Source organism: Lepisosteus platostomus, chromosome 15 (genome assembly GCF_059453375.1).
Source record: "Lepisosteus platostomus isolate fLepPlt1 chromosome 15, fLepPlt1.hap1, whole genome shotgun sequence".
Lineage (NCBI taxonomy): Eukaryota > Metazoa > Chordata > Actinopteri > Semionotiformes > Lepisosteidae > Lepisosteus > Lepisosteus platostomus.
Window position 1 is genome coordinate 5,074,914 of NC_142625.1, and position 27,593 is coordinate 5,102,506.

The 27,593-nt window shown below is 40.8% G+C and overlaps 2 protein-coding genes and 1 long non-coding RNA gene across 8 annotated transcripts in view; 2 read left to right on the forward strand and 1 right to left on the reverse strand.

Moving 5' to 3' along the window:
- Positions 1-27,593, forward strand: part of LOC148647728 (uncharacterized) — a 492,485-nt gene that overhangs the window by 397,778 nt on the left and 67,114 nt on the right. The gene's annotated exons all lie outside the window — the stretch shown is intronic.
- The window catches only part of LOC148647738 (uncharacterized), a 187,194-nt gene that overhangs the window by 155,175 nt on the left and 4,426 nt on the right, over positions 1-27,593 (reverse strand). For all 6 annotated transcript variants that reach the window (XR_015926656.1, XR_015926657.1, XR_015926655.1 and 3 more), the window contains exons 2-8: positions 25,895-26,094; positions 25,212-25,451; positions 23,239-23,415; positions 21,070-21,167; positions 5,459-5,518; positions 2,929-3,033; positions 1,889-1,989 (exon numbers count right to left, since the gene is read on the reverse strand). Coding sequence is in view for 3 of the 6 variants with exons in the window: in XM_088607662.1 (XP_088463788.1) it covers positions 1,889-1,989; positions 2,929-3,033; positions 5,459-5,518; positions 21,070-21,167; positions 23,239-23,415; positions 25,212-25,451; positions 25,895-26,090 (977 nt within the window). In the remaining 3 variants the exon portion in view is untranslated. The remainder of the gene's footprint in view (positions 1-1,888; positions 1,990-2,928; positions 3,034-5,458; positions 5,519-21,069; positions 21,168-23,238; positions 23,416-25,211; positions 25,452-25,894; positions 26,095-27,593) is intronic.
- The window catches only part of LOC148647740 (uncharacterized), a 273,814-nt gene continuing 257,293 nt past the window's right edge, over positions 11,073-27,593 (forward strand). Inside the window, exon 1 of the mRNA XM_088607668.1 lies at positions 11,073-19,876. Coding sequence (XP_088463794.1) covers positions 11,955-13,739 — 1,785 coding nt within the window. The 5' untranslated portion in view covers positions 11,073-11,954 and the 3' untranslated portion in view covers positions 13,740-19,876. The remainder of the gene's footprint in view (positions 19,877-27,593) is intronic.

The window sequence follows — 27,593 nt, forward strand, 5'->3', positions numbered from 1 at the left end:
AACTTTATTTTATATAGCGCCTTTAAAGGTGGCTTCTCAAAGCGCTTTACAGGATGACAATAACAATAAGTAAGAAGACTACAACAATAAATAAGAAAATTTCACAAGACAGGACACAATTATAATTACAACAATACAACAATAACAATAGAGGAGACCGTGGAAGATGGTATTAAGAAGAGCAGAGGGGTGAAGAATGGAACCAGTTAAGTAAAGGCTTTTCTGAAAAGGAGGGTTTTGAGTCTGGATTTGAAGGAGTTTAGAGAAGGTGACTCTCTAATATCCTTGGGCAAGGAGTTCCAGAGCTTGGGGGCATAGCAGGAGAAGGCCCTGTCGCCCATACAATGTAGACGGGCTTGGGGGACAGTAAGGAGGGCAGAATTTGAAGAGCGGAGGTTGCGAGGTGGGGAGTAGGGCGATAAAAGTTCAGACAGGTATTGAGGTGCCAAGCCATGTAAAGCCTTGTAGGTGAGCATGAGGATTTTAAAGTCTACGCGGAATTTGACCGGAAGCCAGTGCAAGGACTCCAGGATAGGAGTAATGTGAACACTTGCACTAGATCCGGTCAGGATTCTGGCTGCTGAATTTTGGACATACTGCAGCTTGTTCAGAGTAGATTTAGATACCCCAGGGAGCAGAGCATTGCAGTAGTCAATTCGAGAGAATACAAATATGTTGATCAGCTTTTCAGCCACAGTTAATGATAGCATAGGGCGTAGTCTTGCGATATTTCTAAGGTGAAAGAAAGATGTTTTGACAGTATGCTGTACATGTGGGTCGAATGTTAAGCCAGAATCGAATATAACCCCAAGGTTTTTCAATTTTGATTGGAGCTCAAGTACAGAGCCATCTACAGACAGGGTTACAGGACTGGCTTTACGAAGTTGATGGGGGGTACCAATAAGCATGACTTCAGTCTTGTCACAGTTAAGATGAAGGAAGTTTTGAGTCATCCAAATTTTTATGTCAGAGATGCAATTAGATAGAATAGAGACAGCCACATCAGTGTCAGGTTTGGTATGGATGTATATTTGAGTATCGTCAGCGTAGAAATGAAAGCTGAGGCCATGTGATCTTAAAAGCTGACCAAGTGGGAACATGTAAATGCTGAAGAGCAAGGGGCCCAGTATTGAGCCCTGAGGGACACCAGACTTGACAAGACCAATTTCAGACCTGTACCCATTGAGAGAGACAAAGTGACAGCGATCAGTGAGGTAAGACTTAAACCATTTGAGGGCAGTGTCAGAGACTCCAAACACAGTCTCGAGACGAGAAAGCAAGATGTTATGGTCAACAGTGTCAAAGGCAGCACTGAGATCAAGAAGGATGAGTATGGAAAGAGAACCAGAATCAGAAGCTATTAGGAGATCGTTGGTGACTTTGACTAGGGCGGTTTCTGTGCTGTGAAGTTGACGGAAGCCAGATTGGAGGGGTTCGAAAAGGTTGTTTGTCATGAGGTGGTTATGTAACTGAAGTGTGACAGCACGTTCTAGAAATCAATTAAAGGATGCAAACAGGGTGAGTATGAGTGGGGAGAAGAACAGTATATATGTAAAGGGTCTCAAATCATTCATTAAAGAAATGGATGGATGAGATTTTCATATCAACGAATAACTAAATGAGCAAGTTGAGATCATTTTGAAATCTATGCTGTTAGATACGGATATCTTTGTATCCGTGCATTTCATGGTGTCTGCTGAAAGAAAAGCAAATTTTCTTTCTACCCATTTTCATAGCCGGCACTACAGCTCACCTAGACCCAGAATTCCCTGCTAAAATATGAAAGCTGCTTATTATTCACTTTTCCATGCATCAGCAGCAGATTACAGTATGACATCTGGGGTCGGCATAATTTAAACTTTTTTAAATTGACCTGGAGTTTACTTACTCTGGAAGCAGAAAGGGCTGGACCTTCCGAAGATTGCCTCCTTTGCAGTACTTCTTCAGCACTTCAAATGAGTCTTCCTCAGCTTTTTTCAGTCTTATCATCTATGGGGCAAAGCAGTTTGTATTAAAATCCTGGAATTACTCAGTAATGTATTACACCTCCTATATCTGATGAATCAGACTTTATTGAAGTATTGGTGTTATGAGAGCACAGGCCTTTCTAGACCACATTCCCCAGAAAGACCTGAGGAAGGAGCTGCTGCTGTCTGTAACTTCACTCATTGCAGGAAGTTGCTGGATGTTAGAAAAGCAGGAAGCAAAGGCTACCTGTGTCAGTGAATTCATCTGCCATGTGCAGAACAGAAAGCAGAACCTCGTTCTCCTGCCAATTCAAAAGGAGCAAACTTGTACCTTTTGCGGAATAAAGGTACTTGGGGGTAGAGAGATCTTTAAACGTTTTGAGGAGAGTCTTGGTGCGAGACTGAGGTGCTGTTGTTAAGCCAGTAAGCAGCTCAGCTGCCCAGTATGACAGGTAGGGAAGCAGTGGAGAAGTTAAGTCCAGAGCTCAAAGAGGAGCTAAGATCTTTGTTTGGTGTTTGTTTGGTTTGTAGTGGAGTGTTTTTTTGTTACCTGCACATGGGTGTTTTGAACCTTATGGCTGTGAATGTGTGGGTCTGTTGTCCAGGACCCACCTAAGATAAAAAGCATGTTATGATATGCCAAGTGGTCTGTTAATGTATATGATTTGTGTGATGCCAAAGTTACAAAAGCCTATTTTTAAACACCTAGTTTGAAAGCAATGATTTTGCTCCCTGCATGGAGTACTTTGTAGTTTTATTATGAATGTGAAGTTGCTTCTGAAAGCAAATTAGCAAGTAAAATACGAAAGTTATACTGGAGAATGCTTTCAGTTCATAGGTTCATTTTCCACAATATTAAACTATATTTTCTGAATTATAACCTGGATTGGCTTGGTTAGAAAATGAATGGATGGATTTTCCTATTCTGCAGACAACTTTTAAAAACAAATCAAAATCATACCTCTTCCTGAGGAAAAGATGATTTGTGGGAGGTATTTCTAGTCATTTTCTCCAGTGTTTCTTTCTTGTTTTGTTCTTGTTCCTGGTTTTCAAGTTCTTCCTTGAACTAGAGAAAAAAAAGAGATCTCTCTCAAATTATTCAGAAGCAGTCTATTATTTCTGTGATACACGATTTAGGAGTGGATGCCTCCGAAAATAAGTTGCCTTAAAATAAGTCATAAGCTTTAAATAATTTTTACTATTCAATTCAATTCAATTCAAGGTGCTTTATTAGCATGACCGATGGGTACAATCAGTGTTGCCAAAGCAAATAAAATAATGAAATTCACATGAAACAAAACAAAAATAAAAGTAATATAAAATCTACAGACATATTACAGACATTTACAACAAAGACATATTATAAAATACTGACATATATTGTAGACAGAAGGAGCATTATTGAGACATACAGTCTAGATTAGAGTCTACATTATCTAGACACACAGTAGATAAATAAAAAAGTTAGGTTATCTGTGTGTGAATGTCACATAAAGGTTCAACATGATGAAAATATAACAATAAAACAAGTATTTAACAGCGCTATGTCAAAACATAATATTTTCTGTGCCTTCTCCTCCATACCTTTCTCCCCGTTTTCCTCCTCCTATTTCTCCTTTCTCCTCTCTCCCTGCATACTGTTACTGTGGCTGTTGAATCCTTTATTATGGGTTTTAATAATTAATTATGAAGTTAATGAACCAGAGTTAACCACTAGGAACTCCCTTTGATCATTTACTGTAGGTGTACGTGCCTCTTAACCCACCTGCAGCTAAGTGAACAACTCCAATGATACCCATAGTTTTAATCTTTCTGACTAAGGGCTTGAAAGGTGGAATTAAAGAATCAAAGTGTGAACTGCAAACGTAGCTAAACTTTGATATCATTTGCTCTTGACAATGGTAATATATCCACTGCTTTCATAAATTACTTTTATAAAGTGATTCTATTGAATGGTCGGATAATATTGTCATATATTTTGTTTGGGCATGTTGTTAACACAAATAAGTTCATAATACATTAGAATGTTTTTTTTTTCAGCAAATCAAAATCTTCAGCCATACTCCAAATTGTGGGATTCAATGTCCATTTACCTCCAGTCTTCATGAGATCTCAGTCCTTGTGAAGCTACTGAATGCCCTCTATGTATTTACAGCAGCATTTCTTACCTCAGGAAACACCTTTGGAGTCCTGTAAACTGTATACTGTATAGTACTGACTACTCTGTACAACGCTTGTTTTTGCAGTAAAATAAATATTTTTTTAAATTTGTCCCTATTTCATCAATGGTACGATGAAATATGGGGGACATTATATATTCCTCCATTAAGGGTATGACATGCTAAAACAAAACCAGGCCACAGACTGCAAATAGACATTATTTATGTACAGTGTGCCATTGTTAAGTTCATGTACTCTATGTCTTTTACACCACAATATTTTAAAGATACATTTCTTCAGGGGTTTGGGGGCAGGAATCTGGTGAATGGATGTTATTCTAAAAGAAGGTAACTACAAATTGTGTAATTTTAAAGCGATGATTTCCAGGTTAGTCTGTGATTTCCAGATAGACATAATAGAAATAACAGCTGTAGCATGTATTTTAAAATTACATTAACTGGAGGCATACACAGCACCTACATGGCTGGTGCCTATGTTGACAAGTTGTGTCTGGTGTTTCCAACATACTGGGAGCAAAAGACAATCAACCCCCAGATTTCTTGGAGTAGCTGTACAGAAAAGGAAACACCAACTATATGAATTATGAACTGTATGAATCACAGCCAAATATCCCAAGTTTATCTGTGACACTTTCACGCTTTCATTCTTAAAACAGCTGCATTTGTAACCGGCTGAATGAAGAGAAATGTTTTCAGCTTTCAGGTTCAAGCATACAGAATGTAATGAGGACATGCAGGAACTGCATGAGCATTCGGATTCACAGACGTTTGGCCTCTCTGTTGCACCCAGAGAGGGAGCAGCTCGCAGCCCTCTGCTACAGGAGACCAGGACATTCCCAAAGTGCTCAATCAGGCGGCTGATCCAGCAATCAACCGCCCTGATTAATCAACCTATTTAAAGCTCAAGTGTCCAGTGGACCAGCGCTTCGACATTGAGCGTCCCTGAGCACTGTGTTTGCCTTACGTCTGCTTAGTAATTTCATCCTCAAAGCACAAAGGAAAAAGTTTCCTCTTCAGGCTACTCTGGGATGCCTTTATTCAACTGACTCTGCTGCCTGCTACTCTGAGCAGCCTCTTCCCTGCTACCCTTCAGTGTCACTCTTCTGCTTCTTCTCATCTTCCCTCAGATACTCCAGCCCGTCTGCCATCACCTCTCCAGTCTGGCTTTTCTGTCGCGCTGCTAACTCGACTTTCTGAGCCTCCTGAAGTTCTGCACTTTGACCTGTTTTGACCTGACAGCTCGCCACGGCCTTGCTCTGCAGGCCCTGAACTGTGAAGACCTTTAGATAAAGTGGAATACTGGTCACTTACAACTTCTGGCAGTTTCCTCCATTCTTTGTCTTTCAAAGACTGGGAGCAATCCAAGGCACACTGAAAACAACAAAAAAAGTATGCAATCAGTTTTGGAAACATTCTCTGTGTCTACAAATTATACATTTGTTCTAAAGACAATAGTGTAGAATTTTTTTTTCAGTGTAGAAAATAAATCACATTACATGAGCTGATATGATTTGTGATAGCTGCAAGGAACTATTTATACTTGTAACTGTAACAATCCTCTAATCAAAATAATCCTCTTCAACAATATTCAAATTTCAGACATTCCATAGAATTTTCATTGAATCTTTAGAAGACATTGCCTGAAATCTTTAAATGGTATACAGTACTGTGACAAGAAAATCAGAGGCAATAAACCTTCAATTAAATCTTCTTAAGGAATATCTTTCAAGAAATTAAAAAATAATGTTTTGTGTTTTGCAAATGGGTACTGAATACACATCAATAGAAATGTGCTGATTGCACTGCACTGTTGTCCCATCCAGGGTGTATCCTGACTGCACAGGATTAAGGAGTTAGATGGCAGGAATGTCATGATACGCATAAATTCTACCATTCATCATTAAGACAATGACGTAATGAATGATCACTGCTGGGACAGTTAAACATGGTTTTAATGCCCCTTCCATGAACTATTTCTCATCTATGAAACACAATAAAACTCTGGAGAGAAGGAGTTAGCCCAGATATTGACAAGATTCAGTCCTGTCTATACCAAGAAGGTTAAGTAGCATAAATTAGCAGATTATATAAAACACAAAGTACTCTATTTTAGTTGCAGATTTACAACATGGTGGGGTATTTTAATCATATGCCCACCTCTCAGCACTCACTGCTGCCAGTGTGTTATAGACAGATGAGACATAGATAAACCTCAACCAAGGTGAAAGTGTGCAGAAAGGAATGAACTGCAGATGATCCAAAGCACCACTTCATCTATGATCCATGGTGGAGGTAGTGTCAGGGCTTGGGCATGCATGGTTAACTCTAGAACTGGTCCACTCCCCTTTATTGATGGTTGTAGCAACAAAATGACTTCAGAATTGTACAGAAGCATCTTGTCTACCTATGTAAAAGAAAATGCCTCCAGACTCATTGGTTGGCTGTTCATCATGCAGCAAGACAATGACCCAACAGAATCAAGCAGTTTATTAGGGGAAAAAGGTGGAAGGTCTTAGCCTGGCCAGGCTAATCTCCTGATCTACATCCAGTCGAGCAGTATTTCACTTGCCGAAGAGGAGAGTGAAGTCCGAAACCTCCCAAATCAAACGGTAACTGAAAACAGCTGTAGAAAAGGCTTGGGAAAGCATCTCATATGACCAAAACAAGAGTTTTACATTTCTTTAATTTACTTTGTTAATTTGTCCCAATATTATGCTCACCTAAAATTGGGGGAAGGAACACAAAAAGTGGTATTATTCTAAGACACAATAGGTTTATTCCATGCTGAAAAGAGAAGAAAGAAAACACACCTTTTCGGCCGTGGAGCCTTCTTCAGGTGTGAAGAAGCAGCCTGCGCATGCTGATGCAGCTACCTACCTGAACTACCTCAACCTACATCTGCTGTGACCCACTATGCCTTCCTTCAAATCTTTTTCTAGATCTCTTTGTCATTCCTTCTCTTCCTCCCTGGGCAACTTTCCCCTCTCTCTTACTAAACCAGCATTCTGTCTCTTCACATCGATGTGTTCCAAGCCCAGGCTTTCTAACCACCTCCTATTCCTTTACAGATGTTGTCGACATAATATCATTCCTAAAAGATTTCGCCTGAAATCTTATACTTTTTCTTTTGACCCTGATACCACCCAGAGTAACACTCAGAGAAACTAATGCTTTCTACCATTTTCTCCCTCAAGAAACAGATGATCCTTTCCTGAGGAAGGCTCCACGGCCAAAACATTGTGTTTTCTTTCTTCTCTTTTCTGCATGGAATAAACCTATTACTTGTTCCTTTGCAGCCTACGCATACTGACGCAGCTCCCCACCTGAATTTTTTTAAGACATTAAAGTATATATGTACAGAAATACCCAGAAATGAAAGGTGATGTTCTGTACTTTTCCTCATATTAATCTATTCATCTCAAATCTAAATTGCTTGAGTATACAGCAAAATTACAATTTACATTCCACTGTCCCAATACTTATGAAGGGCACTGTATATTAGAACATTTTCTTTATAAGGTACCTCAGGCAAAAGAGGTTCTTTCCAGGTTATGATTCATTTTTATACTAGGGAGATTCCCATTCGCTATAGAGAATCCACATATTTAGGAAGAGGATTTTAGCACTAAGGTGTATTCTGTTTTATTTAGGATGCAGTTTTACAGATGCAGCCATTCAAAGTGCGCGGTACAGACATGTACCGGAGGTAATTGGCTACGGCGTCGCGCATTGTGACGCCCGATGACGCGCGGTACCACGGTACGTGATTGGTTGACCGACAGGGGCACTCGTTGTCCGTTGGTCTGTCGTAGAAAGATTTACAGTAAACGTCTTTACTGTGCCCGTTATAGTATTGAATACTACAGCTGAGCATAAAAAGAATAGGAGCATACTGTAATGCGTGTGAAGGCCATAAACGATATTAATTTTGGAACATAAACCTACAGTATATGGCTGGTCTTGGTACTTTAAAGAAAAAATACACACCAGTATTCCATTTCTCCCTAAACATTTTAAGCATCAAAGTCTTTAACTAACGAGATACCAGAGTCAACAAGCATACTTTTAGAATTTGATTAAAAGGAATATAATATGGAATCGCATATCTGAAGAAATTAATAACGATATAATTATATTCATGTACCGCAACACAAGAATAGTACACGCTGTACATTGTCTGTTGATAATGTTTCTGTAGTGCTTTTTCAGCACTCTGCATGCGACCTTGCCGGTGGCGCTGTGGGTTAGGTTCCTGACTCCCATGTCATGTGGTCTGTGATCAAATCCCACTGGAACTATGACTTTTTTTTTAACAAACATTTCTTTGAAAAAATGAAACGTTTCCCTTGGTCAGAGATTAAATAAAACCTCACTCGCACCAAACAAATGTATATTTCTAAATATCACAACATGATCGAATTTAAGTCATTTTAATAACAATGAATAGTCAACTATGCGTTACAAAATAAACCTTTATATTGATTTGAATCGCGTTTTGATTTAGATCGTAAACGCGTGTTTAAATATATGTGTTTAAAGGCGATATATAAAAGCTCTGATACTTATGGAATGTGTTCCGCCGGGGATTCAAAAAAATTATTACAAAAGCTTGTAGTACAAACATGTCCAAGCTTGGTTACCTAAACGCAACATGCATCTTTTGAAATCCTTAACAGAGCATTTCATAATTTCCAACACCGAATATTATTTAAACTGCGACACTTATCATCCAACCAGAGCTCGAAATATCACAAGGATCCCCAAGAGCACAGCAAAGACTGTATTAAAAGTATACTAGTGACAAACTAGTATACTTTAGATCTTTTTTTCTGAACAGGGGAAAATCTGATCATGTTTCTTTTTAACAATAATAAAAAACATTATTTTACATATCACTTTATGTGATATTACCTTAAGGACAGCACATACAAGGGTTAATTGCACAATGAACCACTCCAAGAAATTTAAAATAGTCTTCTTTAGGTGTGAGGGTGGGAGTGGATCGCAGCAGGCATAATCAGCAAAACAGGAAAACAAAGAACAGGACAGGTGAGACGTGTATCCAGAAAGCGAGTGATCAGAAAAAGGAAATGGTGTTATGCCCAGGTTTTCGACGCAATTGTTTTAACTTGCTAATGCATCAGACACATTTCCTGGCATATTGTGTTTTAAATAAAATAGGAGTGTCTTTCCCTGGTATTAGCTCATCGGTATGGTGTAAGTTTTATCTGTACCATACCATACAGTATATAGGTACAGAATTCAAGCTGCACCACTGTATCGCTTTGGTAAGGAGACGGACAATGGCCAAAATCACGAAGACTCTTTCACACCAAATAATGAAGATGAAAAGAAACGGGAAGTCAACACAGGACATTGTACAGCATTTGGCTTCGATGGACATCTTCGTTTCTGAAAGCACAGTGAGACGACATTATAAAGGGGAGAGGAGGCAAAGAGAATCTAAACCGAGGACGATTCAAAGGTAAATAAATTTCTAAAAATACCTTTCTTGCATGTAAATACAACTACGCACATTATTTTTAAAACTAACTGTTGATCTCTTTTTTTTCAAGTCCTATTGTGAGAGCTTTCGACAAACTGACTGTTGAAAATGATGAGCTACCGGCGATGCAAGTCCAAAGACGGCTATGGGCTGACCTCGGTGCGTCGTTAGCCCGACATCGATAAGAAGAGTACGCAGGAGGCTTGGATGGAGATACAGAAAAAGACTCAAACAAGCGCTCCAATGGATTGAATAGGGGGAGGCATTTCAGGATGTACATTTCACCGACGAAACAACAGTGGCTCTGGAACAGTTTTCAACAATGGCATTTTGCAAAAAGGGGAGATATGTGGACAAGCCAAAGCCCAAATATCCACTCAAGGTTCACGTCTGGGGGGGTATATCTAGAAGAGGCCTGGGACCACTTCTTATTTTCGAAGGAATTATGGACCGTGAATTCTTCGAGGAAGTCGTGGTCACACAGCATGCCGCCCCATATCAGGGAGCAGTTTGGATCAAGGCACCGTCTCTTTCAAGACAACGATCCGAAACACACAGCAGCAAGGGCGAGGCTTGTAGCAGAAGGAGTGAACTGGGTGAAAACTCCAGCCGAATCCCCAGATCTAAATCCGATAGAGATGGTTTGGCATTCGTTGAAAGACTACGTTAGGAAAACTGCTAAGCCCGGGGACACACAATAGAAGCAGGAAGCAGAAGCAGAGACCGTTGTCAGAAGGGAAGACGGTGACTATTCATTGTTATCAAAAATGACTTAGATTCGATCATGTTGTGATATTTTGAAATATAAAAGTCGATTGTCCATAATATTGCTATTCTATTTTTTTGGAGAAATGTTTGTTAAAAGAAAATTCACAGCGCCAGCTGGATTTGAACACACAACCTGTGAGTTGATAATCAGGCATGTAGACCAGTGGGCTACAAGGGAAGTCACATGAAGAGAGAGGCGAAACAGCCCTACACAGCCCTGCCGCAGTACACGAATATAATCATATCGTTATTAATTTCTTTAGATACGCGATTCCATATTATATTAGCAGAAAAGCTTAAAACTACCACTTTTTCACACTCTATTTCACAAGTTAGTTAAGTACTTCGATGCTTAAAATGTTTAGGGAGAAATGGAATACCGGTGTGTATTTTTTCTTTAAAGTGCCGATTCCTGGAATCTGACTGGCTGACACCCTTCTGAAGTGGTTCCATAATATCTGGTATACGGAAAAGAAAGCGTTGATAAAAAAGGCCTGAATTCTCGTGTATCTGATACAAGTATCTTTTAATACAGTCTTTGCTGTGCTCTTGAGGATCCTTGTGATATTTTGAGCTCTAGTTGAATGATAAGTGTCGCATTTTAAATAATTTTCGTAGTTAGAATTTATTAAACGCCCTGTTAAAATTGTAGTGGAAATCTAATGAGTTAATTGATTCTTAAAAATGTAGAGAGCTTTGCAAAAAAATATATTGGTGCTTTTAGATAATATTTCAAGGATATAACTGCTATGCTACAGTATGTGCAGAATTTTAGAAAACAGTTCGTCAACAAGGTACACTGTTTGGGTTAGTTTAGAAGACAATGTACCAAAACAATATATGCTGTCTGGGTCATTAGAATTAGCTGAAAGTAACAGATAAACTTTGAATAACAAATCTAGTGTTTTTCTCTCGCTCTATGAGGTAATTTGTTTTCTTTTAGAGAAAGGGGAAGTTTTAGAAGGGACCAAGTGCTGAACTTTTTTTTACAGCGCAACGTCTTATAAAACCCTGTACTGCTTGTAACTAACTGAGTCTCTGATGCACTTTGCGAAGTGGCAGCAGGGCTCCCAATATTGCAATATTGAAATAAAGACCTTACTCAGGTGAGAACTCTCTCTTGTGGCTTCCTTGATAGTTAAATTTCCACGACAGTTTGGGGGCTCGTCCGGGATCACAAACCTGAACGCGGACGGCTGCTGAAACTCCATCCGGGCCCGGACAATTTTAGAAAATTGGACGAACCTCGGAGGATAAACTGTTTGTCCTTCCTGAGACGCGTCTGGAGAATTCACGGCTGTCTGACGTCAGTAAGTGATCCTTTTAACGAATTTTTGTTTTGAAACGATTTATAAGATTAATTTCTGCGGTTTTATAGCAGAGAAAGAGGAGGCCGGTGAGGGTGTTCTCACGCGGGCGGTTTGATGAGTCTGGGACTTATATAAAGAACTTATCTTAACACAGACGTGTGGTTTTTGCTCTGCGGAGTACTTAATGTGATAAGGTTCTAAAGTAAGGCACCGATCGGTAAAAATGGGAAATGAAAATTCGAAGACGAAAACAGGACCGAGCGGTCCAGCGAAGTACATGTACAGGGAATTTGGAGAAAGGGGAATAAAGTGTCTTCCGTTGTGGAGTAAGTTAGGTTTTCCAGAAAATGGTAGTTTTAGTACCAAGCAGATACAACAACTAGAAGAACAGTTAAAAGAAAAAGAGAAGAAGGGAAATAAGAAAGTCGATTGGAAGTGTTTTGAGTTGTGGAAAATTGAGGCGCAAGTTAGAGAAAGACAAAGTACGTCAGACAATAGTGGAAAGAAAACTGAAACGCCCATGAATATAGTGGGAAGAGAATATGGGTTAATATACTGTCAACCTTTTTCCGACAATATGTCAGTATGGACAAATGAGAGATGGCCCCGTGTAGGTAGTTTTCAGCCATGGGCCATACAATTATTACACGAAATGACAGATTCACCTAACCCAGAGGGAGATCCCGGGTGGGATTTTAAATATATGTGCAGATGTGTATGTGTATGGGAGGAGTGTGCTAGGAAGCATGGATCAGGATGGGGTAAAAAACCTGAACAGATGATGTTGAGCACTACTAAAGTGTATCCCGAATTGGATTGTCTTGCAGTAGCTATTGCTCCTGAGACTACCCCTCCGTCGCCTCCACCATATGGGGAGGGCCGGCCGGCTTCTCCGTATAATAGGCGACGGGATGAGAAAAAGGGTGACGCGGAGGGGATGCTCTCGCCTTCCCGCACAAGGAGAGGAGTGCGGTATGGAGGGGGTCGCTCTGCAGATACTTCTGCCGTTCCGCGTCCCCAGTCTATGGAGGAGGGAGAGGGGGTGCTCCACATGCCAATGATTGAATGTCCTAATCCCCGCACCGGTGAAAATGAGGAACCTACTGTCCTCGTTTATCGCCCATGGAAATTAAGTGAGTTGGCGGCAGTTATAGGGGAGCTGCCAAACCCCAAAACCAATGGGCGTAAGTACACAACAGCCCTGAGACGGCTAGTAGCACAAAGCAGACCCACGAGTGGAGAGCTAGAGACTGTTTTTATAAAAACTTTGAAGCTTGAGTATAATGACGTAAGAGGAGAGGGTCAAGATGAGTTTAGCCCTGACCACCCATACAGCAGCGACGCTGGCAGTATCTATCAGACCCAGCTTAATGCCATATGTCGCAGAATAGAGGCTAAATATACGGGGAAAGTGGATTGGGTAGTGCTAAGACAATGTACCCAGAAACCTGAGGAAACCTGTAATGACTACTTGGAGAGATTGACTCCTCTCTTCAGTAATCTAAGTGGCCTGTCTGAACCCTCAGCAGGAGAGGCAGGATCAGTTTATGAAACCCAACTCACTAACCTTTTTGTAGAGGGACTGCTTCCAGAAATAAGTGGCATGGTAAAAGCTACCTGTATAGGCTGGGACACTGCCCGATTAGCAGAAGTATGTCGCCATGCTTATCATGCTGAAAGACAGCTCACAGACAAGAGAGAGCGAAAAGCCCGAAAGGATTATTATCAGCTTCACCAGCTGCAAATGGCTCAGTTACAATTTTACCAGGGTGACCAGAACAGAGGGAGAGGACAGCGCGCCCGGCGTGGCCGAAGAGGAAGAAGCAAAAGCCCGAGAGGGGACTTCCAGACTTGCTTCAAGTGTGGACAGACGGGACACTGGGCTCGTGACTGCCCTGAACACAACACAGCGAAACGGAGAAGCGGCGGCGACAACTGGGACCTACCACCACCACCTCCACCTGAGGTAACCGTGAGCTCACCCTGGCAGGAGGAAAAAAGGGATTGACGTTCATCGCAAGCTGAGGTAGGGCCTGAGGGCACCGAGACTTTTATCCTACCTGCCCTCTCTTCCCCTTCCCAGCTACCCAAGATCACTTTATACATAAATGGAGATCCTTATGAGTTTCTAGTGGATACTGGAGCCACGCATTCGTTACTCAGAGACAATATCTATAGATTCGACCCCTCCTCAAAATCCATTTTAACAATAGGGGTAACGGGTAATCCCACAAAGTCTTATTTTACTGCACCCCTGACAGTGGAATGCCAGCAGCATGGGTTTGGGCCTGGTAACCACTCCTTCCTCCTTTCCAAAGAGTGCCCTGTTAATCTGTGTGGCAGAGATTTGCTCTGCAAAATGGGCCTCACCATTGTCTGTTCAGAAAAAGGGCTTGAGCTAACCCGCAATGAAAATTGCTTGCCACGCACCATGTTAATGCAACACTCACCCACGGTCCCTGATTACTACTACAGCTGGGACTTAGTGCAGGATGAGGAACAAACACCACAGCTTCTTTTACAAGAAATAAAAAGACTGTGGTCAGGCCAAGGTGATTTTCAAGACGTGAACAATTTGCATTGTACAGCAAGGGTTAGTTTTGCAGGTCCAGATGAAGAATTTGAGGCAGCATGGTCCGGGAATGGACAGTGTAGTGACAGGATAAAAAGCAATGGGTATTTAATTTCGACAGACTTTGCAGCGTTAGCTATTACCTTAACAGAGGAGCAGAAGACACTTTATCGAGCGGGAACGCACCCTCATGTTTCCCTTGCTAAAGCATCAGGTTTTCGCTGGCAGGACGTGGGCAGTTTTGTCCAACGGTGTGTTGAGAGCTGTTCGTGGTCAGCTCCAGACTCGAGGGGAGTTAAATATAATGCCACCCTCCAGGCCAGTTGGTGCCCATGCTCAGCAATCCTTCAGACCTGGAGGACGGTGCATCTCACGGCTCCAGATGATCAGATGGGTGCATTGTTTGTGTCCACCTCTGTTGACACTTCCCATCCCGCACTAGAGGGGGTGCCCAGCTCCCTCTGGGCGGCTCACAAATATGATGTGGGATTAATGGAGGGGGCTTCCCCGCTCGAAGTAAAACCCAAGTCCACCTATAGGCCGAGTAAGCCCCAGTATCCGCTCAGGCCAGACGCTGAGGTTGGGCTTAAACCTGTGATCGAACAGCTGGTCGCCACAGGAATTTTGATTCCCTGCCCAACATCTCCCTGTAACACTCCGCTGTTCCCCGTGAAAAAGGCTGATGGGGAATCCTGGCGCCCTGTACAAGATTTAAGAGCAGTAAATGATGCCATATATGCTCGAGCTCCTGTTGTTCCAAATCCAACCACTATTTTGTCATCTATCCCCGGGGACTCAAAGGTTTTTTCTGTAATAGATTTGGCAAATGCATTTTTTAGTATCCCAGTACACTCTGAGTCCCAGTTCTGGTTTGCTTTCACGTTTCAAGGAAAAAAGTATACTTGGACTCGTATGCCTCAGGGGTATGCCGAGGCTCCTACTATATTTTCCTCTGCATTGCAGGACTGTCTCTCAGGGTTTGGGTTTAAAAACGGTAGTACACTAGTGCAATATGTTGATGATTTGTTGATTTGCTCTCCGAGTGAAAGCGCTTGCGTTCAGGATACTAAAGATCTTTTAAATTATCTTGCCAGTACTGGAAATAAAGTTTCACTATCAAAGCTGCAGCTTGTAAAAAAGAATGTACGATATTTAGGTCATGACATTTCTGAAAATTCACGCTCCATTGGCACAGAGCGAATAACTGCGATCCAAAAAATTCCAAAACCCCGCACCAAGAAGGAGATGATGTCCTTCTTAGGCTGCACAGGTTACTGTAGGGCGTGGATACCCGGGTATGCAAAACTAGCACAGCCATTGTCTGACATGGCACACATCTCAGGCCTGAATATGACTGACAGACTGACTTGGACTGAAGAAGCGGAAAACGCTTTTGTTGAACTCAAGACTGCACTGATGTCTGCCCCTGCTTTGGGCATTCCTGATATGACTAAGGGGTTCACTTTATGTGTTGACGAGAAGGCTGGTTTCTACAGTGCTGTCCTTTTACAGGAGCACGGAGACCGTCTTAAACCAGTTGCTTATTATTCTCAGCGACTGACCTCTGTAACCAGAGGCCTCCCAGCCTGCCTACGTGCTGTAGCGGCAGCAGCTGCAGCTGTCATGGCTTCGGCCTCTTTGGTTTGTTATCGTCCACTGAAGCTTTTGGTTCCACATGCTGTGGCTTCTATCCTCCTTCAGAGTAAAACTTCACATTTCTCTTCCGCGTCTACTCTTCACTACCATCATGTCCTTTTATCTCTGCCACATGTTACTATCGAGCGATGCACAGTGTTAAACCCTGCAACCTTGTTGCCCACTCAGGACGAGGGGGAGCCACATGATTGCCTGGCGGCCATCACCTCTCAGGTAACGCCCAGGCAGGATCTCTCTTCTTCTCCCCTTCCTAACTCTGAGTTGCTTTTCTATGTTGATGGGTCAGCTCGTAAGGACCCGACTACTGGATTGAGTCATGTGGGGTATGCAGTGGTCTCCGACCACTCCACTGTCGAAGCTGCTCGCCTCCCTTCGCATCTATCTGCCCAGGCAGCCGAACTTTTGGCTTTAACAAGGGCCTGTGTCCTGGCAACCGGAAAGTCAGTTACTATTTACACTGATAGTAGATACGCTTTTGGGGTTGTGCATGACTTCGGTACTCTCTGGAAGAATAGGGGGATTCTCACATCACAGGGCACGCCGATCCAACACTCCCTCCTGGTAAGCAATTTGCTCGAAGCTATTTTGTTACCTAGCTCTATTGCTGTGTGCAAGTGTGCAGCACACACCCACTTGCCGGATGAGATTTCAAGAGGCAACTCCAGGGCCGATGCTGCAGCAAAGGCAGCTGCAGTATCCCCTTTTTCTTCTGCACTTTTACTTCCCCTACTCAGCCCTGAGCCCGCAATGGCTTCACTATCTGACATGCAGGCCCTGGCCACTCCGGCTGAAAAGGCAGTCTGGAAAAAGTCAGGCTTGTTTTCTGATGGGGTCTGGCTAGGCCCAACGGGGAAACCATGTCTTCCCCGTCATTTCTTCCCCTACATTGCTAAAATGGCACATGGGCGAGACCATGTGTCGAAAGGAGGGATGGTAAGTATGGTAAGTATGCAATGGGACACGAGGGGATTCACAACTTTTGCAGAGAAATTTTGTAATAAATGTCTCATTTGTGCCCAAAACAATGTAGGACGAGGCACTAAAACTCAGGCCTCAGCGCACCTCGTCCCAGATGATCCGTTTGATCACCTTATGATGGATTTTATTGAATTAACACCATGTAACGGATATAAGTACTGCCTGGTAATCGTAGACATGTTTTCTAGATGGGTAGAAGTTTTTCCCTGTAAACACGCTGATGCTAAAAGTGTGGCTAAGCACTTACTCCAAGATGTCATTCCCAGATGGGGAATTCCAGGAAAACTTAGTTCAGATAACGGTACCCACTTTGTGAACAATGTCATTGCCTTTCTCGCCAATCGCCTAGGCATTGATTTAAAACAACATTGTTCGTACCACCCTCAGAGTAGTGGAGCAGTGGAACGTATAAATGGGACCATAAAGAATAAACTAACAAAAATGATGGCTGAGACAGGAATGAATTGGTTAACGTGCCTCCCATTGGTCTTGATGTATTTAAGGGCCAGGCCACATTCCACCATAGGACTCTCGCCACACGAGATTCTTACTGGACGCCACATGAGAATAGGGCTTCCAGTGGTAAAGGGGGAGGCCACAGACCTCACATACTTAGACGAGTGTTTGGTAGCATATTGCCGGAAAATGTCTAAACTTGTTAGTGATATTCATAAACAGGTTAAAGCCGCGCTGCCTGCACCGGACCAGGACCTCTGCCACACCCTCCAGCCAGGAGACTGGATTCTGGTGAAAGACTTCAGGAGAAAGAAGTGGTGTTCACTCAGGTGGAGGGGACCGTACCAGGTGCTGCTGACCACTGCCACTGCTGTGAAAGTCGCGGAAAGGGTTCCCTGGATTCATGCTTCCCACTGCAAAAAGGTCACAAACGAACTGAGCAAAGTGCAGGAGTGATGTCTCCACAAGGACAGATGGGGACCTGCTTGGGACTGATGTGCACAGTTTTTTTTCTTCTTATGTGGCCTGTCACCACCAAGAAAGAAGAGGAATCTAAACGCGAAGCCTCTTTGTATACAAACTGGCTGAATGAAACTGATAATGAGGGGGATATGAGTAATTTGTGGTACAAATTTATAAATCATACTGTACAGTTAAAGAAATTTAATGCATCTTGTTATGTATGTGCTTTGATGCCTCATTCTACAGCCTCACCCATGCAACTTTTCCCCCGACCAGTTGATAGTCACATTTCTGAATGCATAAGTCTAGTGGCAGGATTTCCAAAGCCAGATCCTAGATCTTTTCCCACCTTCACCATAACGTATTTGACCTACTCAAAGGGGCATCCTTATGCAGCCGGCCTGAAGATAAATAAGTCTACTACAGTAGCATTAGGCTTTGTTTCTCCCAGTGATCCAGCAGTGCATTTTGCTATTCACTTCAATGTTACCAGTAAAAAAGCAGAATGTCCTCCTTTGTGGGATTACCTAAAGAATCACATTACCTGGACTGATTCTCCTGTTAAAGTAGCAGTTTACCTGCCTTCTAAGGTTAATCACTCTTATTGCTATGAGAATAAAGGTCGTGGCCCCTCAGTAGGAATAACAGGAGGCTGTAGCGCCACGGTTACTAACCATACTTTATCTAATGGAACTATGGTTTTGATGGATTGGTATTGGCAATGTGGTGCAAAAGTTTATGATAGCCTTCCTCCCCAGTGGAGAGGAGTGTGTGCTCTAGTAACGCTCCACCACTCCATTCTCATTGTCCCAGTAAACTCTTACTTGTTAAATTCAATGAAGCCCCTTCAGAGGGAGTCAAGGGTTAAACGCGCTCTCAGTTGGGCTGACAGATATGGTCCAGATATTTCTAAAGTACCAGAAGACCATAGACTATTTACTGCAGCTGAAATGATTTTTTCCTCAGGACTGAGTATTCAGGCAGTAGCTAATGCCCGCTGGTTACAAATTACTCGCTATGAAATGTACTCGTTTATTAACATCACGTTAGAAGGCTTAGACGCTATCAAACAAGAATTAAGGGGAGTTAGATTAATGGCACTTCAGAACAGGTTCGTGCTGGATCTACAAAATGCAGCATCTGGAGGAGTCTGTGCTTTAATAGGAGACTCCTGTTGCACATTTATTCCAGCAAATGACAATGATTACGGAAATCTTACACTTGCTATTCAACATTTGAAAGAACTGAGAGACAAGGTGGACAAAGAAAGAGGCATTAAAGATATACCTGCTTTTCTCTCTTGGTTAGAATCACTGTTTGGGCCGGGGGGAATGTTTTTTTTCAAGTTACTAACACCAATTATAGTAGCTGTGATACTTGTCTTCCTGTTTTTGTGTTGCTGTTCGACTTGTATTATTCCAATGCTTCGCAATATGATAATGAATATGTTTGCGCATCAGTATGTTCTGATAAAAACGGAAGAATCTGAAGTATGGGAGCCTCCTGGGAGTCCATATGAAGAATCTAATTTTTAATCATTTTCAAGAATAAAAGGAGGGAATTGTAGTGGAAATCTAATGAGTTAATTGATTCTTAAAAATGTAGAGAGCTTTGCAAAAAAATATATTGGTGCTTTTAGATAATATTTCAAGGATATAACTGCTATGCTACAGTATGTGCAGAATTTTAGAAAACAGTTCGTCAACAAGGTACACTGTTTGGGTTAGTTTAGAAGACAATGTACCAAAACAATATATGCTGTCTGGGTCATTAGAATTAGCTGAAAGTAACAGATAAACTTTGAATAACAAATCTAGTGTTTTTCTCTCGCTCTATGAGGTAATTTGTTTTCTTTTAGAGAAAGGGGAAGTTTTAGAAGGGACCAAGTGCTGAACTTTTTTTTACAGCGCAACGTCTTATAAAACCCTGTACTGCTTGTAACTAACTGAGTCTCTGATGCACTTTGCGAAGTGGCAGCAGGGCTCCCAATATTGCAATATTGAAATAAAGACCTTACTCAGGTGAGAACTCTCTCTTGTGGCTTCCTTGATAGTTAAATTTCCACGACAAAAGCAAGGGAGTTTTTATGTCCATTGAAGTAAAAGAAAATGCCTGACAAAGTAGGGCTTGGACAGATTCCAAGTGCTTGTACAAATGTGCTAAAGAAATTATACTTTGAGTATACAGCTTGTCCAAAGTCATTCATTATTAATACTATTAGTAATATCTTCGGTAAAGGCTTTGATGCACAAATATTTCTGATAAAGGTAGGTTGTGTACTTTTGTCCAACTGAGCAATCTTGCTTTTCATTTTAATGACTGATGATTAACAAACTGTAATACACAGTTCAAATTTAAAAGCTCAAATGCTGTACATGAGAGGTTAAGCTTTATTGGCTTCCCCTGGCGGTTTTACAAGGTGATGCCGGATACTTTCCGGCATGACATCAAATGACGCGATTAACCCCGTGATATTGCGAGATACCACGACACGCCCACCGGGGTATACCGCGAAATACCCCACCCATTTTGAATGGCTGCATCTGTAACTCTCTTGCTGGCCAATGAGGCACAACAGAGGATTTCTGATTCCTGGGTTAGCCTTTTTTCTTCTGGTTGATCAGGATGTAGGCCTCTAAGATGCTGTGTTTCTAAATATGATAACTTGAATGTTTTTTGCTGTGTTGTGTGTTGTTTTGTTTGTGTTAGTGTTATTGTTAATACAAATTTGTTTATCTTAGTTTGCTGTCTTTACCTGATTAGCTCACTTGAAGCAAGTTGCAATGGCTAAAAAGCCATTGTGATGAAGCAAGTACTACTAAACATCAACATGTTTAAATCATTAGGTCAGCTGTCTTAGAACTTCAATATTTAGCAGTGACCGGATCATCATAATGAGAGAGATCATTAATCTAGCTTTCATAGGGATGGGACATAGGATTAAGTACTGTAGATCTCAATTCAGGATAAATAGGACACACAGTAAACAGGGAGATGGTAGATGATCTCACAGGAGGGAGGAAAGAAGACTGGAGACAGGAGTAGATCATGAGAGAGATACCTTCCTCATACACAGTAAGAAACCTCATTCTGTCAAGGTAACGTGAGCACTATGTGAGGAATATATTCAGAAGAAAGACAATACATTTATCTATACAAGATGGGTTGAATGGCCTTTCCTTGTTTCCTAATTAACTCAGCCTTAATTACTTACCTGTGGTAGGTACACTTCTTTGTTATTTACTGCATATTCATCGAAACTGTCGCTAGTCAGCGAAAGCATACGATTCAGAAAAAAACTTTTACCTTTTCCTGAAAAACAGAAAACAGACATTAAAACCCTAACCACGCCATAACAATATGAGAACTAAAATATTTTTTCAAGAGTATAATTATGGACAAGTGGGCAATGAGTATGAAATTAAAATATAACCATAATGCAGACATGCAAGTGTTAGAAAATACCACCAGCATAAAACAATGGCAAACGCATGATTGCAGTGTAAGCCCTCCTCCTTAGGGCACTCCGGCTCTTTCACATTTTAGTTGATTTTGTGCACCTGCCTTCTATCCAGCCCCTCCTTATTTAAGCCAGACGCTCACTATTCTGGGCTCAGCATTAGGAGATGGACGTCCGGATGCCCGCCTACCAGAGGGTCCTGGATAGACCCGACGGCATCGGGTTCACCACAGCGTCCTGGCCTTCTGGTTCCGGGGCTTGGAGAGCGTGGCCTCGTTAACCCACTTTTATTCCCCGTCTCTTCACTGGATCCGGGTTTTTAAACCGGCTCTGGGCTTTTGGACCTCTCCTGGATTACCCCCTGGACTCCTCTGGACTTGTTCACCCTGGCCACGCCCTCCCAAGCACCAGCGCATGGTCGCCACGCCCCCCTGTTTGTCAACCAGCCCAGTTCCTCATCGTCTCCTCCCCATGTCCCTTTCCACTTACTTCCGGATTCTACCGTCTGCACAGGGTCCTGAGCAATGCGTCGCTACAGTGAAGAACACTAGATAATGTGATAACGGATTGGGTCAGATTTTATTTGATAACCATACTGAAAAAAGTTGGCATTTACGGAAAATACCAGGTACATTGATTTGTCAGGGGAGGATTTCAGTTAACTGCAATTGGTTTCAAAGGTAAATATTAGTTGTGGAAGAGAATTAGGAATATTTGACAGACTTCTGAAAAAGAAGAGACAAAGCAAAATTTGACTTCATTGCCTCACCTGGCACATCACAAACTTTCAGAGTTAGAAAATAATATTTTCCTTTTGAAATTAATCAAGCATGAGCACACAGTGATACAGTGAGTCTAATGATAACACAGAGGATGAGTTGTGAAAATGAACAACAAAACAGAAAAGAATTAATATGCCCATTAAAAAACTTTAGGCTCATGAAGCAACATCTGAGGTAGACTCTAAAGCTTTAGTCAAGGTTTTGTGTAGAACAACCAGATGAACATGCTTGTGGCTCAGGAGCTGAGAAGTAGTTCCAAGTGTTATGATCTGGGTAGTGTACAGTCAAAAACTCCATTTCCATGACAGATAGCAAACTGACCACCTAATACTGCAAGTCCTCACTTCTTTCCCTTCATCTGACAGCAATGGGACAGATTTCCCAAAAGAACTATGAAAAATGTGCATCCAGGTAAAAAAAAAGTTTTCTTTTGGTTTCTTTTAGTTATAGGTCGTTAGGTACCCATAGGTAGTTTTAGTTATTTAGTTTTAGTTATAGGTAATATTTGTTATTTCATGCACAATATGTACTGTATAGTGCATTACTATACATAATAAGATATCAAATGTCTCTTTAAGTTTTAGCATAGAACACAAAATATCAATTCATTTAGAAGAAAGAAGAAGAAGAAGAAGAACAACAACAACAACAACAATATAAGAACACTGTTGTGACCGGTGTCCTGTGGCATCTCTCGGCCAGCAGTTGCTCCAAGAAACCATTGTATCTGCCCAAACTGGATCATCTTCTGGTCCTAATAAACAATGTTTTCAATTATAAGATTTACTGGCCATATACAATTTATTGTATTTGGAACCTGTCTTTTCACATACTGTACCCCAAACTTGCTCTCCATGAGACACACACAGACATAGAGAGAGAGCCTGGGGTCAGAGCACAGCCATTGTACAGTGCCCCTGGAGCAGTTGGGGTTAAGGGCCTTGCTCAGGGGCCCAACAGAGTAGGATTCCTCTGCCAGCTGCTGGACTTGAACCAGCAACTTTCCAGCCACAGGCACAGATCCTGAGCCACAGAGCCACCACACAGCCCCAGTTATTTTATTGCTGGATCTCTATTTAAGGTGGAGGCACCACTTTAATGTAAAAGGAACCGTTAATCTTGCAATTGAATGTTTTTTTACCATTTTGCGATAAAATTGACACTTTTGTTCTCGACTCCGACTCCATACTGAGTTCTTCCATTTTCTCTGCAGCATCTCTTAAGTTCATAAAATCCTCAAGGTCTGGTGTCAGCTTTAAAGCTTTTTTCCTTAGTTCTTCCTGCAGCCAGCATAGAACAAACTTTGCAAATTCTGAATCTAAAACACAAAAACATCATACATTCAAGAAGTAAACTACAATCATTGAAATTCTTCCTTTTATTTGCCCACTGATAACAGGTTCCATTGCTACACAAACACAATATAACGTTTAAAAATAAAAGTTGGGAGCAATTTGATTTCTTAAATACCAAGTAATAAATAGAATGTAAACCACTTTTTATTTTCTTATTAAAAATAAGGTATTTTTATAATTGCATACAAACTAAATACTAAAAATACGGCCCAATGTGTTACTTCACAGGACACAAAACAAATCAAAACACTCTGCTTGGTATACAAATTGGTATACAATTATTTGTTAAAGCAGCAGTCTCAAACTAGAAAGCAGGTATAAAGACTCTGGCTTCACTGTTTATCAGCAGGACTGGAACGTGCATCAAAATGGATGGGAGACCTCCGGAGAAAATCTAAGGTTGCTGCTGGAAGAGGTGTTGGTGGGGCCAGCAGGGGGCGCTCACCCTGCGGTCTGTGTGGGTCCTAATGCCCCAGTTTAGTGACGGGGAGACTATGCTGTAAACAGGCGCCATCCTTCGGATGAGACGTAAAACTGAGGTCCTGACTCTCTGCTGTCATTAAAAATCCCAGGGCTCGTCTTGAAAGGAGTAGGGGTGTTACCCTGGTGTCCTGGCCAAATTTCCCATTGGCCCTTACCAATCATGGTCTCCTAATAATCCCCATCTATGAATTGGCTTCATTACTCTGCTCTCCTCCCCACTGAGAGCTTGTGTGTGGGGAGTGTACTGGCGCACTATGGCTGCTGTCGCATTATCCAGGTGGGGCTGCACACTGGTGGTGGTGGAGGGGATCCTCATTAAGCGTTTTGATTGGAGTGTCCAGAAAAGCGCTATAATAAGTGTATTATTATTATAAAATACATATGGTCCTGGCATCAAAAGAATCATAGTATTTCTCTGTCAATGTCATCAATAATGGGCAAGGTAATCCTACACAATATCTATTAAACAGTAGGATGTTAGATCCAAACAACAAATCCACCCTCTGCCTTCAAGGAGCAATGTCATGTATTTACTATTACTGCAAACCATAGTGTAAATGGACAGCAATCTCTCCCACTGTACACTCCCAGAGAAAATGGTGAACTCTTGTTTGTCACTCCACTGTGACAGACATGGTGCATAAAATGCACTCTACAGCCTAAGGCCTTGATCCAGTTCCTACCCCACTGGGATGTAGAAGTTTTTCAGCTGTTGGATCCCATGTCCCAACAGTAATCACTGGATCATTGTGTTTGGTTTCTGTGCTATCTTCCTTCAAATATGCTGCAATTACTGTACCCCCGTGCTAAAAACATATTGGAAGCCTACAGTATTGCTAGTTTCAAACCATCACTTCCTAGCCAAAGTTCGAGTGGTGAAAAGATCTCAAATACAAAATGCTTTAAGGAGAAGAAAAGTTCTTCACATGTTTCAGACTTCAGACAGCTCCTTAGTGCTGAAGCCTGCTCCCTTAACCTCTGATTGTTATCAGAGTAACAAAAATCAACTTTTGTTAAGAAAGTTCCACTTTCCCTTATGCTGCACTGAATCTTTTGAGAGTGATAAAGACAATATAATTTTTAATGTAGTCAATGCTATAAAAAATGTCATAATATAGCAGCATCTACTATTGCAAACTTACTGAACTCTTCTCCATATTGTAATCTGTGTATCTTGATCTACATTTCTTCATAACAACTTTGTAAAGACCTCCCATTTTCTTACATACAATTTGAGCAGGTATTAATAAAAGGGGTACAGTGAAAAATACTGTACCTTGGAGAAGTGGTTCCGGTGCATTTTTTATTTTCTCATCTAGCACTTTGACCACAAGATTTGCTTTTACTGGTAGTAAATCTTGGAGTCTGGATTTGAGGGATGTCCTAAATTCTTCCAATTGGTCAGATGTGAGAGGTGGATCTGCATTCACTTCCACAATTGTACTTCCTGGTATACACTTGGTTTTGAGTCCAGCACCTTTTGCAAGCTCATTAATCACATTCATAAATTTTGAAACTAACAAAAATAAAAAAAAGTTACATCAAACACATTGAAGAATTTAAGTTCTAAACAGCTACGATAGTATCAGTGAGCAATTTCATGATTTCATTATTTGTCTTTTGCACATAAAAGTGTTCAGTTTAAAAAGATTAAAATATTTATAAAATGTGCATACACAATTTGTAATTCAACAAAATGGACAAACCTGGACAATGGTTACTCATTCTGCAAGCACTATATATAAAATGAAGTTTATTATTTAATTTTAGAGAAAGAATGGGATTTAATGCAATGCAATTAATTGTCCAGCAGATGTGACATGGTTATATATAGTCATACATTTGTGAATGAAACAACCTAGTATATTTGATATTTCGACACACACACAAAAAAATAAAAATATTTGAAAAGGAAAATAATCCTGTATTTTATACCACAGTAGACACATGATTCCTTACCTTTTAACTCTCTAAGCATTATAATGCTTGCACCAGAACACACCACCACCTTAACAATGTCTCCAATGGTACGCATAAAACCATCAGATATTCTTAAACTGAAATCTCTGTAATGCATTTCCGATCCTTCTCCTTTATCATCATTGCTTTTGGTTTTAGTCTTTTTTGAAGGTGGTGCAGATAAATCTTCAGACATTTCCCTTAAAAGAGATACATGTTTAAATTAAGACATTAACCTAACAAAATCTTTATGCTTCCTCAAAAGGAGGCACCCAAGGGAAGATAATTTTTTACAAAGCACTTTTAAAATAACTCCTCTAAGGCTCAGCCGTCTTAAATTCCAGTCCAGTCAAATCCTTTTCTGAAAAATGTATCATGAAATCTTTTAAAAGATTCAAAGCAATTGATAGGGAATAAAAACATGTTTGTGGATTGTTGAGGTACAGGTAAGTTACAGTATAGTTTCAGCTACTGGACTGAAGATTGTGACTATTATTAATATGAACTAATCTTCTAACAACACATTCATGGTAAAACATATGTTCTAATGTCAGTTGGAGGTGGACATCCCCTTAGTTTTTAGGCATATCCACTGACACTACAACACACAGAGTCCCAAACACACTGATCTGTTACAGTTCTGTATTTCATAATTGATGTATTCAAAATGGCCCTAATGTAAAATATATCTGCTTCTTATTTCTGTGTTCGACTGTGTTTTCAGCACTGGTGAATGAATGCAGACATTAGAAAAATGGTTCACTTTGGTATAATGAGAAAATAAAAGGCATTATCCAAAAATAAAAAAACAACTATGCAGGGGATATCCTGATGTTTTTTGGACTTAATATGTAACTGAAAGACACAATATTCTTCACTGAGCTTTCTTGTTTTATTTTGCCTTTTATACTATTAATTATCAGGAAACTAAATACAGGCGTTAGGTCAATTTGTTGGGATTATTATGTGTTTAATTTTTTTGTGTAGTGCCTGTTATTAAATATAAACAACCTGTGGAGAAATACATTATTATACTTAATGAATAACAATTCAAAGTATTGATCAAGAAACAGGATACAAATATCTATCTCACATTTTGCATTTTCTGACATCCAATCTATTTTTTTCAATTTTAAACCTTTTTTACACTTGGGTTCTAGTGAAATATGTTTATGGAAGGGTGAAGTTTTGAAGTTATTTTTTTTCTAAAACTGACCAAGCTTTTTTAAAAAAAAAAATATTTTAAAGCTTTTTTTAAAAATATATTTTTAAGTGCACTAAACAAAGACTAAATCCTGCAGATTCCTGATTTTAATGAAGAGATAAGAGAGACACCTGGGAAGTGAGATATAATTTTTGTATTTTTGCAAACTATGCAGTCTAGTGGCTTGGAGTTGGCTTTGCGCCCAAAATATATAAATGTGTTGCCTATCCTTGGTCGGTAAGATAAAGGGCATGTATGAGGCAAGCTGGCTGCGTGCCCAGAACATACTGTATGAAAGAAACTAACTTTTGTCTAGTCTGCAACTTAGATATGATTAATAACAATGTTGGCATGTGTTGTTGTCTTATCATTCGTTTAGAATGTGTCGTGGTAACTTGTTTGTTTCGTGGTATAAAAGACCATCTTTAGTGGTTGCAAGCTGTTCTTCCATTTGCATATGAAACAAAGAGACTTCTACTACACAGACACCTGAAC